The sequence below is a fragment of the Hemiscyllium ocellatum genome, chromosome 4 (assembly GCF_020745735.1).
Source record: "Hemiscyllium ocellatum isolate sHemOce1 chromosome 4, sHemOce1.pat.X.cur, whole genome shotgun sequence".
In the NCBI taxonomy this organism is placed as follows: domain Eukaryota; kingdom Metazoa; phylum Chordata; class Chondrichthyes; order Orectolobiformes; family Hemiscylliidae; genus Hemiscyllium; species Hemiscyllium ocellatum.
The window spans coordinates 93,871,351-93,884,381 of NC_083404.1; the positions used below are offsets into that span (position 1 = coordinate 93,871,351).

The 13,031-nt window shown below is 42.8% G+C and overlaps 1 protein-coding gene across 2 annotated transcripts in view; it reads left to right on the forward strand.

Moving 5' to 3' along the window:
• The window catches only part of LOC132815447 (RNA-binding Raly-like protein), a 495,989-nt gene that overhangs the window by 373,470 nt on the left and 109,488 nt on the right, over positions 1–13,031 (forward strand). For both annotated transcript variants that reach the window (XM_060824394.1, XM_060824395.1), the window contains exon 5: positions 8,338–8,451. In XM_060824394.1, the coding sequence (XP_060680377.1) occupies positions 8,338–8,451 (114 nt within the window). The remainder of the gene's footprint in view (positions 1–8,337; positions 8,452–13,031) is intronic.

A 13,031-nucleotide genomic window follows, 5' to 3' on the forward strand; every position in this document is an offset into this window, starting at 1 on the left:
AACTGTGAATAATCAAACTCTTGAATATTTGCATTGAATATTTCCTGAGTTTTCTGACAGTTCCTCCTCCCATTTACTAAGGTCATGTGAAGACCATTCTTGTGCATTCCACTCACATTATGACAAAATTGGGAAGTATTTAACATGCTTCATCAGCCTTAATTTCAATTGTCCAAAAAATTAACGTAATTATAGTTTGTACTGCATTGGTATACTGATTTGCCAAGTAACTTTTGGAAATTATCTTCTCGCCACAGGTTGTACTCATACATTTACCTTTATTAACAAACATGGTCATTGATTCTTCACTAAGCTTTACAGGACAAAAATAGATTAATTTTCCCATGTCTTTGAGGCTAAGGACACCGGATTTAACCTGTATATATCTACATGATGGCACCTAGTCTTGTGATATCAATTGCTACTAACCCAAGAAAGCATCTTGCCATTTCATTACTGGATAAACAAATTGATACTGAGCCTCATCCATGGGATAAGCTTTCCAAGTTTAATCTTGTTGCTGTAGAAGTATTCAGATATGATAATCCAGGACAGAATTACCAGTCAATCAGACAAATGTGGTTTAATTAAGAAAAGCCAACACAGATTTATTGAGGGTAAACTGTGTTATTCTAACTTAACTGGGTTTTTTAATGAAGTAACAGGTAGGGTTGATGAGAATAATGCAGTTGATGTGCTGTAGATGGACTTGTAAAAGACATTTAATAAAATACCACATAAAGGGCTTGTCAGCAAAATTAAAGCCCAGAGAGTAATTGGGACATTAGCAGCATAAATATAATGTTGCCTGAGTGATGGGAAGCAGAGTAGTGATGAATGTTGCTTTCAAAATGGAGGAATGTAAGTGTGTACGGGATTCTCCATTGGGTTCATTTTAGGAATGCTACTTTTTTTTTGATCTATAATAACATACTAGTTTTTGGCACAATTTTAAAAGTTACTGATTACACATAAATGTGGAAGTATTGTGAGTGTGAGGAGGATAGTGATAGACTTCAAATGGGCATGGGCAGGTTGATGGAATGATTGAATAAGTGGTAGCTGAATTTTAGCCTAAAGAAATACGATGTAATACATTTTGGTTGGAGCAACAATGAAAGCCAAAGATGTGAAATAAAGGAAAACTGAAAGAACTGTGAATGCTGGAAATCAGAAACAAAAACAGAAATTGCTGGAAATACTCAGCTGGTCTGGCAGCATCTGCAGAGAGAAATCAAAGTTAATGTTTCAGGTCCAATGACCCTTCAGAATTCTGCCCTTCCGAGGAAGGGACACTGGACCAGGGCATTAACTCTGAATTCTCTACACAAATGCTGCCAGACATGCTGAGCGTTCTCATCAATTTCTGTTTTTGTTTGAGTATGCAAAATGTGAGGCCCCTTTTGCATCTTCATTTTCTGTTTTTTCTGCTTCCCTGAAGCAACGTCGTTTGTGACTGAAGAGACCATCACTGGAGTGACAGTTTCGGTAGCAGATGTCACATCTGCATGTGGTCATTGATCTGCTAGAACTGCTGCACTCCTTCCTTCGTGCCCGCTTGTCTGCTGCAGCACTCGTCAGCTTCTTTTCCCCTGTTTTGAGGTGGTGGTTCAGGGTGCTTCGCCATCTTGTGCAGTCAGCTGCAAGCTGTTTCCAGGACTCCATAATTATATCAAGCGCCTTCATTTCCCTCATGTAGATGTCCTTGTAGCGCAACTGGGGAATCCCAGTGGGTCTCTTACCAGATGCAAGCTCTCCATAGAGGGTATCCTTTGGGATGCGGCTGTCCTCCATGCAGTGGACATGGCCCAACCAGCGCTGTCCCCACTGCCTGAGCAGAGTGTACATGCTGGGAAGGCCAGCGCAAGGTCGGACTGCTGTGTTGGACATTCTGTCGTGCCAGGATATGCCCAGGATACAGCGGATACTCCTCAAGTGTTCAGTCTTCTCTCCTGTCTGGCATATGTAGTCCACATTTTACTGCTGTACAGCAGTGTGCTTATGATGCAGGCTTTGTAAACTGACATTTTTGTCTTCATTGTCAGCTTGGAATTTGTCCATACTCAAGTCATGAGGCGAGCAAGAGTTGAGGCTGCTTTCCCAATCCTCTTGTTGATCTCTGTGTCCAAGGAGAGGTTGTCAGTGATTGTAGAGCCAAGGTAAGTAAACCGATGGATGACATTGAGTTCGTAGTCATCGATGGTGATGACCGGTGGTGCCTCTGTGTCCTGTCCAGGACGCTCATCTGCTTCAGACTGATAATCAGCCCGAAATCCTTGCAAGCGTGAGAGAGGCAGTCTGTCAGTAACTGGAGTTCCTGCTGGGTGTGTGTTGCAACTGCAGCATCATCAGCAATCAGTGTGTCCCTGATGAGTGCCACACATACCTTTGTCTTGGCTCTAAGGCAGGGTAGATTGAATAGCTTGCCATCTGATCTCATGTGTAGGTAAATCCCCTCTGTTATGGTGCCAAAGGCATGTTTCAGGAGCACTTGGTGAGGTCGATGAAAGTGACATACAAGGGCATTTTCCATTCTCTGCACTTCTCCTGCAGATGGCTAAGAGAGAAGATCATGTCTATTGTTGACCTTTTATCTTGGAAGCTGCACTGTGACTCTGGGTATACATATTGTGTCAGTTTCTGTAGTTGAGTCAAGATGACCCAAGCAAAGGCTTTGCCAACAGTGTTCAGGAGAGAGGTGTCTCTGTAGTTGTTGCAATCGCTTCTGTCACCCTTGTTCTTCAAGAAGGCATTGATCTTGCCATCCTTCGTGGCCTGTGGTGCAGCTCCTCCTTGCCGGCACTGACAGACGACTTCATGCAACAGGAGCAGTAAGCTAAACTTGCATCACTTGGTCAGATCCGGAGGAATCCTGTCACTACCCGGGGCCATATCTGAGACCAGTCTGTCAATGGCCTTGCTGAGCTCTTCTACTGATGGCTCTGCATCTAGCTCGTCCATGGTCGGCAAGCACGTGATGGCATCAAGTGCTGAAGCAGACATGGTATACTGTCTGAAGTAGAGATCAGAGTAGTGTTCAACCCACCTTTCCATCTGCTAGCCTTTGTCTGTGATTACTTGCCCACTAGAGGATTTGAGGGGGGCTGTCTTGCTCTGAGCTGGTCTTAGTGCCTTCTTGATGCCTTTGAACATTTCCCTAATGTTCCCCATTATAGTCGCCATCTGAATTTCCTCACTTAGCAGTGCCCTGTACGCGTTAGCGCAATGCCTGGCAGTCTGCTGAACCTTGTTCCTGGCAGTTCTGAGAATCTGCAGGATTTTCCTGCTAGCTGACTACTTGTACTCAGCTAGGGTGACATGCTTGGCTTCACGACGGGCATCACCTCAGTCGCCTTAGCCTCAAACCAGTCATGTGTCTTGCAGGTCTTCTTCCCAAAGATAGCCAGGGATATGTGGTGCATGGTATCCCGCAAGGTTTCCCACTTTTCTGTACCGGAGTCTCTGTGTCACGAGGCACTGAGTTATCTCTCAAAAGCCTCTGAGAACTGTTGCACAAGGTCTGGCTGGAACATCTTGCTCACACTGAAGCGAGGGTTCCCCTGTTGCTTCTTGTGATGGAATCTCTTAGGTTGCAGTCTAATCTTGCAAAAGTGTCACAGTCTGCACTATGGTAAGAGTGTGCGTGGACTACATAAGGCACATCTAACTAGAATCCGATTGCATTGGTGCCAATGCTATGTGCGTGAATGTCTCCAGGAAACCTTGTGCTGAGGCTTTGCCTGGAAGTAGGAGTTAGTGATGTACAAATGATGGAAAGTGCACAGCTCGAGCAATCACTGTCCATTCTCATTCATTTTGCCAACACCAAAATGTCCAAGGCCGGAGGGCCACGAGTCATGGTCTACACCCACTCTGGCGTTGAAGTCACCCAGAAGAATAAGTTGCTCCTTCCTTGGGATGCTGCTAATGAGGGATACAAGATCGTAGTAGAACTCATCCTTTGTGTCTGGTATGGAGGACGTGTCAGGACATACACGCCGAGAAGGGTGACTGGTCCTGTGGTGGTATTGAGGCGAAGAGTCATGAGTCACTCTGAGCCATTGCTGCCTGGTTCTACTGTGTTCATCAGGCTGTTCTTCAATGTGAAGCCAACCCCGTGCTCTCTGGGCTCATGAGAGCCCTTCCCCAGCCAGTAAATCATGTAGTACTTCTCTTTGAGTGAGCCCGCCTCTGCCAGCCTTGTTTCCTGAAGGACAGCTATGTCCACATTTAGTCTCTTGAGCTTGTTATTTATGACAGCTGATTTCCGAGAGTCGCTGATATCCTGGAGATTTTCTGAGAGGCCAGTCATCATTATCCAGACATTCCAACTTTCCAGTCCTAGAGGTGGTCTCTTTTGTTGTTTTCTTTTGTTGCTTGGTGTGGTGATTGCAATCTGCTGTTCGGATAATTCCTAATCCTCATGCACCCAATGAGGATAGCAGATTGTGGTGGAACAGCACCTTAATGGCTGGGGGTTGCCCACTTGAGTCAGGTGATAGCTTTCCACTGGGGTTGGAAAATCCCTCCCACCATTGGGAGCAACCCCTGGCGTCGTGTTCCACACCAATCTAGCGATGACTTAAAACTGTTACCTGCTGCCTCCCGTGTTGTGTCCATGCTGTGGGCGAAGCTGGAGTGCCCTCTCCAGGTGCAGTGGTGGTAGGATGCAAGCCTAGGTTGTGTGGTATGGGGAACAATCTGTTGTCCATGAAACACATCCTACCTCTCTACCATATTGGCTAATCCAACGGAACCTGGAACCCTCCTTATCCACATCTCTGCTAACCCACTCTCTGCCCACGTCCTCCTCTCACTTGGTCACCTCTCTCTTACCTAACTCAACTCGTCCATCTTTTATATCCCCAACGCCCCTCCTTACCCACTCTCCCACATAACCTACATCATCCTGAGTCTCTCTCTCTCTCTGTCTCTCTCTTTCTCTCTCCTTCTCCCTCTCTCCCCCTTCCAACCCAACCCCAGGTCCCTCCCCCACTGCCATCTCTCTCAGTCATCACTCCATCGCCACCATCACCATGAGACCTCCACCAGTGTCCTCCATGAGCCGTTGCCCTGACACAGGTGAGCCAGAAGATCAGTGTTGTCCAAACTGTGGGTGGGAGGCTGTCTTCCCTTACTTTGGGTCTGGAGTCACAGAACTCCAGAACTCAGCCACCGCCATCGCCCAACCCATCACGTGACTATTGTAAGAACAACAGATTTGGCGGGTACATAAAATAAAGGATACAATTCTAAACTTGGTACAAGAACAGAGAGGCTTGTGGACATATATTCATAAATCACGGTGGCAGGGCAGTTTGAGGATGTTGTACAGAAACACCTGGAACCCTGGATTTATAAGTTGAGGCAGAGGGCACAAGAATAAGTTGAAAAAAACACTGGTTCAGATTCAACTGTAGCACTGTGTCCAATTCTGAGCAGCAAATTCAGTTGCATGGATGGGTGACTGAAGCTGTTCTGTTCAGTGAAAAGCAGGTTGCAGGAGAATTGATTCACAATCAATCAAAATCTTGAGGGTTCTGGACAGAGCAGTTCGGCGAAAATTGTTAGCGTTAGAGGAAGGATCAAGAACCAGAGAACATCAATCTTAGGTGGTTGACAAAAGCCAAAAGAGATCAGATAAGGAAAAACATTTTTATGCAGTGAGTGTTAGGATCTGGAAGGTACTTTCTGAAAGTGATGGAGGCAGGTATAATCATGGCTTTAAAAGGAAAATCATATAGACACCTGAAGGCAAGAAAAATATTAGGGCTATAAGAAAAACACTAGAGAGTGGGACCAGTTAGATAGCTGTTACAAAGCCGGCACAGATACAAGGAGCTGAATGGGCTCCAACTACATTGTAACTTTTTTATGGTTTTCACTGCACAAGAGAAACATGGTAGTGTGCAGAATTGTGGTCCATATGACTGAGATGGCATTAGCACATTTCACAAGTGTCAGTTGAGCAGCTGTTAAAGTGCTTAATAATTGTAAACCAGCATTATCAGAGGTAAGTCAGGATTGGTCTCACCGTTCTGATGATAACATTGCTGCCAAAGTAGTGAAAGATTGCTTCCAACACCACACTTAGATTAGATTCCCTACAGTGTGGAAACAGGCCTTTCGGCCCAACAAATCCACACCGACCCTTCGAAGAATAACCCACCCTGTCGCATGCACTAATGTACCTAACACTATGGGCAATTTAGCATGGCCAATTCAACTGACCTGCACATCTTTGAACTGTGGGAGGAAACCGGAGTACCTGGAGGAAACCCACGCAGACACGGGGATAATGTGCAAACTCCACACAGATAGCCACCCAAGGTATAGAATCTGACCTGGGACCCTGGTGCTGTGAGGCAGCAGTGCTAACCACTGAGCCACCGTGCGCCACTTAGTAGACAGGCAGGAGGCTGGAAAAACCCAGCAAGCCAAGCAGCATCAGGAGGTGGAGAAGTCAACATTTCAGTTGCAACCCTTTTTCAGGACTGGGGGGGAACTGCAGACAAAGGCCGTGGCGGGGGTAGGATGGTGAAGTGGAGATAGGTGAAGACAGGCAAAGGGTACAACCTGGTTGGTCAATGAGAGGAATGAATCTGGTAGGTGACTGGAATGGGTGGAAGGGAAGGGGAGGGCTGAGAAGGCAATCAGGGGATGGGAAGAGAGGTTAATTGAAATTGGAGAACTCAATGTTGAATCTTCCAGGCTGTCGGCTGACCAGGGAGAAGATGAGGTGTTGTTCCTTCAATTTGCGGTTTGGTTCATTGTGGCAATAGAGGAGGCCAAAGGTGGTCAGGTCTGCATGGAAGTGGGAAGGAGAATTAAAATGGGCGGTGACTGAGAGGTCTGGTCAGCTCCACACTTGGCAAGTTTCACATGGAAGGATATTAGCAGCAATAAATCTCAAAAATAGGAAAGTTAATGAACCTTCAAATGAAAAAGGGAAGATGTACCTCTACGTCCCTTTTCATTTCATCAGTAAATTAAACGCTCAAATCTTCTTTGTATTCAGCACAGCACACAGGCATGGAAGCACATTAAGCATGTTATTGTCCTTCAGCTATAAGGTCGTATTGAAACACAAATATAATTAAACATTATAAGCCTCATATATGTCCTTTACCTACTTGAAAATATCAAAGAAATAAATGTTTTGATCAAATTGTTTTAAGATTTGACTTAAAGGTGCTGTTTGAATTTTGTGGCTTAACAACAGTACGATTAATAATGTGGTAGTCATTATTAAATGTACTTGACATCTGACAAATACAGTTATTAGGATAGACTTCAGGTTTTGATGTTATCTCCATTAATTTTGCTTGTTATTAAACAAAGCTTATCAATAAGCTTTGAATTTTTATGAACTGCAGCAAAATAAAAAGGCACTATTTTGCTTGTCATCTGAAAGTATCTTTTTTGATCTTTATATTTAAGATATAATGACAATTAGCTTGGCACTTTTTGATTGAGTGATTATATTTAGTAAGAGTGAACTCCTCCACCTTAAAATCATGCTGTAGTAAGATATCAAATTTCATTCTTCCAGCTGCAGTTTCACAATTAATTTTGAAAATGATTTGGACATGAAGAGAGATGTTAAACTGGATAGCTGTCAGTCCTAATATAATGTTTATAATCTGATGTACTATTGTATGTTCCGCAATAAACTGATGTCATGCTATGAGCAGATTATTTCTCCATTGATACAATTGATTTCTAATTGCATTAGTGAGCTATTGCACTAGTGAGTGAATGCAGAAAGAAACAGTATCAGTATATTGAATCTAGGCTGATTCTGGGAGTGTCAGCCTCCGAGAACTGCGAATTACAACCTATGTAAAAGCAGATTACAACATACCATAATTTCTCTCTTTCCAGGCCTTAGAATTATAGGATTTTAGTTTTGAAATGGTGACAAAGCATTTCTGTATATTATTCATTTTTTAAACCTGTTTGCTTTCTATTTTGCATAAATTGCATAGAATTATGTCAGTATGGAGTTACTGACACCTTGAAATAACGTTTTGGAAAGCCTAATTTTTCTATAATATGCTGGACACTATATTTGCATTAGATAAATTTTAATCAAATGATTGTCATTCCAAAATCAGCTTTGCTTTAGATATAAGAGGTAAAGAAGGTGTATGTAGTGGTGTCTAGAATTGTATCACACGCAATTTATAAGAAATTAATATCTCATGAGAATCCAGCAATGCTAACATTTTCTGAATTGTTCTTTCAAATTGAGGCAACAAGCTGGGGGAACTGTTATTTTATATTGACCAAAGATGAAACTGTATGCATTTGGAATGTACGCTTCTCTGTCCCCAGTGAAATCAGATGAGCTGCAGACAATCAAGAAAGAACTGACCCAAATCAAAAACAAAATTGACTTCTTACTGGGAAGACTGGAGAAGATTGAGAAACAACAAAAGGCAGATGCCGGTGGGTAGCCATAAGCTCTAGTAACAGACAAGTCATCTTGGGATAAATTAAGTCAGCGTAACACCATCAGTCACATTGTCAGGTCAGAAGGATACATGGCTCAAAGTGACTTTCATTAAATAACAAGCTCTTAAAATTTTATGGCAATGTAATAGTTACTTTAAATCAAACAATGCCAGCAACTGAAGCTTGAAGCAGCAAAGCTTGTCATTTATATTCTAAGGATAATTTGGAATGTTTTGATGATAAGGATGTGAGAAGAATGCAATCACACTCTGAATCCTAAGCGATTGTGAAATGGTGATTCTGGGTATATTTGTGAATATCAGTTTTTGGATATTAACTGAGAACCGAAAGAAATGTGGATGCTGGAAATCAGAAACAAAAACAGGAATGGCTGGAAAAACTCAGCAGGTCTGGCAGCATTTGAGGAGAGAAATCAGAATTAAAGTTGCAGTCTGGTGATCCTTCTTCAGACTGACGGTAGCAAGGAAAAAGTTAACATTGATATACAAGGTGGAGTGGGGGTTGAGGGAAAATAAATGCTTGTTGGAGATAAAGCCCAAAGAGAGAGAAAATAACTGCTGGATAGACAAAGGCGTAGGTAAAGGTGAGTCTAGGGGAATGAATACTTGGTAATGGGGTCTATTTGTAGCTGACAATGGGTCACCTGATGACAAGGACTGGTATGTGGGGATTGGGGGAAGGAAATGCCCTCAAGCCCCAAAATTATTGATCTTGATATTGCATCCAGAAGGTTGTAGAGCTCCCAAGTGAAAAATGAGGTGCTGTCCTTCCAGCTTGTGCTGAGCTTCACTGGAGCAGAACAGCAAGCCTGAGACAGAGATGTTAGCCAGGGAATACAATGCTGTTTTGAAGCGTCAGGCAATAGGAAGCTCAGGGTCTTCTTTACAGACAGAACGTAGGTGTCCTGCAAAGTGTTCACCCAGTCTGTGCTTCATTTCTCCAAAGTAGAGGGGACCACATTGTGAGCAGCAAATACATTAGACTAGATTGAAAACTGGGAGATGTATCCGACCTTGCAAATGACCCTGTCAATTATGGTGCTGCGGAATCCTCAGTTGCAGAAGATGGAAGTCCTCACTTCGGCCCTCACCCCCTCTCTTTTTTCCCGTAACAGTGATAGGGTCCCCCATGTTGTCACCTACCTTCCCATTAGCATCAACATTCCATAGGATCTTTTGCTGCCATTTCCTCCACCTCCAGCTGGATGCCATCACCACACACATATTTCCCTCTCCTCCCTTGGCAGCCTTCCGCAAGGACCGTTCCTTCTGGGAGAGCCTGGTCCCCTTCTTCTTCACCCCCCAGCACCTCTCAACAGCCACATTGCACCTTCCCTTGCAAGCACCTTCCTCTGTAACATCTGCCCATTTATATCCTTCCTCCTCAACATTCAAGGACCCAAACACGACCTCCAGGCAAAGCAAGACTTTACTAGCACTTCACTCAATTTTCGACTATTGCATTCACTGCTCACAACGTGGTGTCCTCTACTTTGCAGACTGGGTGACCAATTTGCAGAACACCTACATTCTGACTGCAAAACAAAAACTCTGAGCTTCCTGTGACCTGCCACTTCAACGCATCACCTTGTTCCCTGGCCAACATCTCTGTCTTAGGCTTGCTGCTCTGTTAGAGTAAAGCTCAGAGCAAGCTGGAAGATAGCACTTTATTTTCTGCTTGGGAGCTTTATAGCCTTCTGGACTTAATATCAAGTTCAATAATTTTAGAGGTTGAGGCCATGTCCAACCCTCACACACCAGTCCTTATCATCACATGGGCTACTACCACATACAGTCCATTAACAGCTATTCTTTCCCCCAGTCTGACCTTTCCTCCTTTGTCTGTCCAACTGTTTGGTTTTTTCTCTCTCTCTTTGCCTCTATCTTTACCTATCAATTACTTCCTCCATCTTCTGTATAAATGTTAACCTTTTCCTAGCTGCCATCAGTTCTGAGCAGGGTCACTGGACCTGAATCATCAACTTTGATTTCTCTGCACAGATGCTGCCAGACCTGCTGAATTTTTCCAGCAATTTGTTATTGATTTGAATATTGCCATTTACTCCATCATACAGAACTTACGCATTGATGAAAAGAAAGACCTGTTGCAAAAAGATTTGGTCTTCCTCTCATCATGCAAAATTAGCAAATGTCAAATAATCACAACAATTTGTACAAGAGGCAAAAAGGGTCTGATTGGTTGGCAAGTCAACTCTGAATAGCCAAACATAAGACACCTGCAGGGTCCCCAGGTCCTGTGTAATTCCAAAAAAGGTGACCAACTTCAACATCTTCCCTTTGCTGGCTGAGAATGGGACCTTTTCATATGAATATCTGTATATTCTAACAAGCATAATTGATCCAGATTATGAGTTTGACTGGTTTATCTTGAATTAATCTTTAGTGTAGCTATTCGTGCACTCAGGATTTCTCAACTACTGTTAACCAATCACAGATTTACATCAATTATTAGGTGTTTGTTTTGGGTTTTGAAAGCATGGGCAGACTGGATACGGTAAATTGCTAATAGTTTCTCCACAACTGGCATCCACCAGCTTACCCTCATTAGCCAATATATATGTTGTGATTCATATAGCTCTATACACTATATGTCCTTATCAGCAAACTTGTAAATAAAACCATAGTCAAATGGAACACATCAAATCTATCTAGTAGGACAGTAGTTACAAGATAATCAGTCAGACTCATAATGTGGACTCATTCACGCTCTTGCCAGAGGCAAAAATATACATTCTTATGTAGGGACCTCTCCTCTGAAAGCAAAAGGAATATGTTCAAGTCTTGTGCCTTTTTTAAAAATTTCCTTGCAGCTAGAGAAGTCTATAGTGGCCTGTTACCTTCTCTATGGCAACCCTTCGCCCAATCAATGTTGAATTGCCAACTAACAAGGACATTTTATCTTATGATTTAAATTGATCGCTTAAAATTTGGCATTCTGTGTTTGCTCTGAGTACAATACAGAAAGCTTTGAAAACTTGTCCTTCATCCCAACAATATCTCAGATGTTTAGTGGTAGCTTTTGATCTTTTAAAACAAAGGACAATGTCACAGGAAAAGAGGAAACTACTACCATGTATGTATGATGACACGAGTTTCCTCAGTTCTAGCAGGAGTCAAGGCTGGAACCATAACAATGGTATGTAATCTTTTTTTTTCATCTGTTGATTTTTTTTCACTCATTCTAGGAAATATAATTGGGGTAGTGGTTAGAGTTGGGGTGTGGTGAGAGGGGTAGGATGAGAGGATTCATATGGTGAGTCTATGTTTTTAGAATGCTGAGAGCAGTAATTTGAATGTCTTAATTTTTCAAACTTCAAGAGTTTTTCAGAACTAAATTGAAATTCTCACTCCAATTCTCATATCAAGATACTGAGATTTTTGCATATGACAGAGTAATAGAGCATCTTTTATGCACTTTGAATCAGAATTAAAATGTTTATACTTGCAGTTCGACACACGTTTTTAGTTGCAGGCATGAAATGGAAGAGCAGCAAAGGATCTCTCATTTGTTCCTGTGGTATAACATTCAGTCGGTATCAGGAATTATGTCTGATTGACATGCTGTAGGCAAATTAAACAGGCAACCACTTGTGCCTCCTCAGAACTGATGAGTTTGGCAGGAAGGTAGATCAGGATGGGGAAGTGAATGACTACAAAGGGGAAGAAGCCTGAAGTGAAAATAGTCGTTAATATTCATTTACTTCTCCTGTCTCCTCATAAAAATGCCTGTACTTTGAGAGCTTTGCTGTTTCACATCTCAAGGAGTAGGTGGTGGTGTGATGATAGGAACATAGTAACATGAGTAGATCAATCAACCCCTTGAACCTGTTCCACCTTTCAATGAGATCATGGATGACCTACAGCCTAACTACATTTTCCTGCCTTTGGCCCATGTCTATAATACTTTTGCCCAATAAAAAATTATCTATCTCAGATTTAAAATTAACATTCACTGATATAGCATCCACTGCCATTTGTAGGAGACAGTTCTAAACCTCTACTACCATTTGTGTGTAGCAGTGCTTCCTGGTCTTGCCCTCATTCTCGACTATGCCCCCAGGTTCTAGAATGGTAGTAGAGGTGAGGAAGAACTGAGAAGTTTCTGAGGAAGGATCACTGGACCCAAAACGTTAACTTTGATTTCTTTTCATAGATGCTTTCAGACCTGTTGAGCTTTTCCAGCTATATCTGTTTTTGTTTCTGATTTACAGTATCCACAGTTCTTTCGGTTTTTATTCTTAATTTGTTTAATTTCACCTTATTATTAACTTTTGAAGTCCAGCTATTATTCTTGGAAACCTGCACTGTGCTCCTTCCTAGGCCAAGGCCCACACCTCCCCACTCACACCCATCCAAGGCCCCAAAGGAGCTTCCACATCCATTTACCTGCACTTCCATACATGCCATTTACTGTATCCATTGCTCTCAATGCTGTCTCTGCATTGGGGAGATAGGTCACTTACTCACAGAGCGCTTCAGCGAACATCTCTGGAACACCCACACCAACCAACCCACCACCCCGTGGCCAAACCC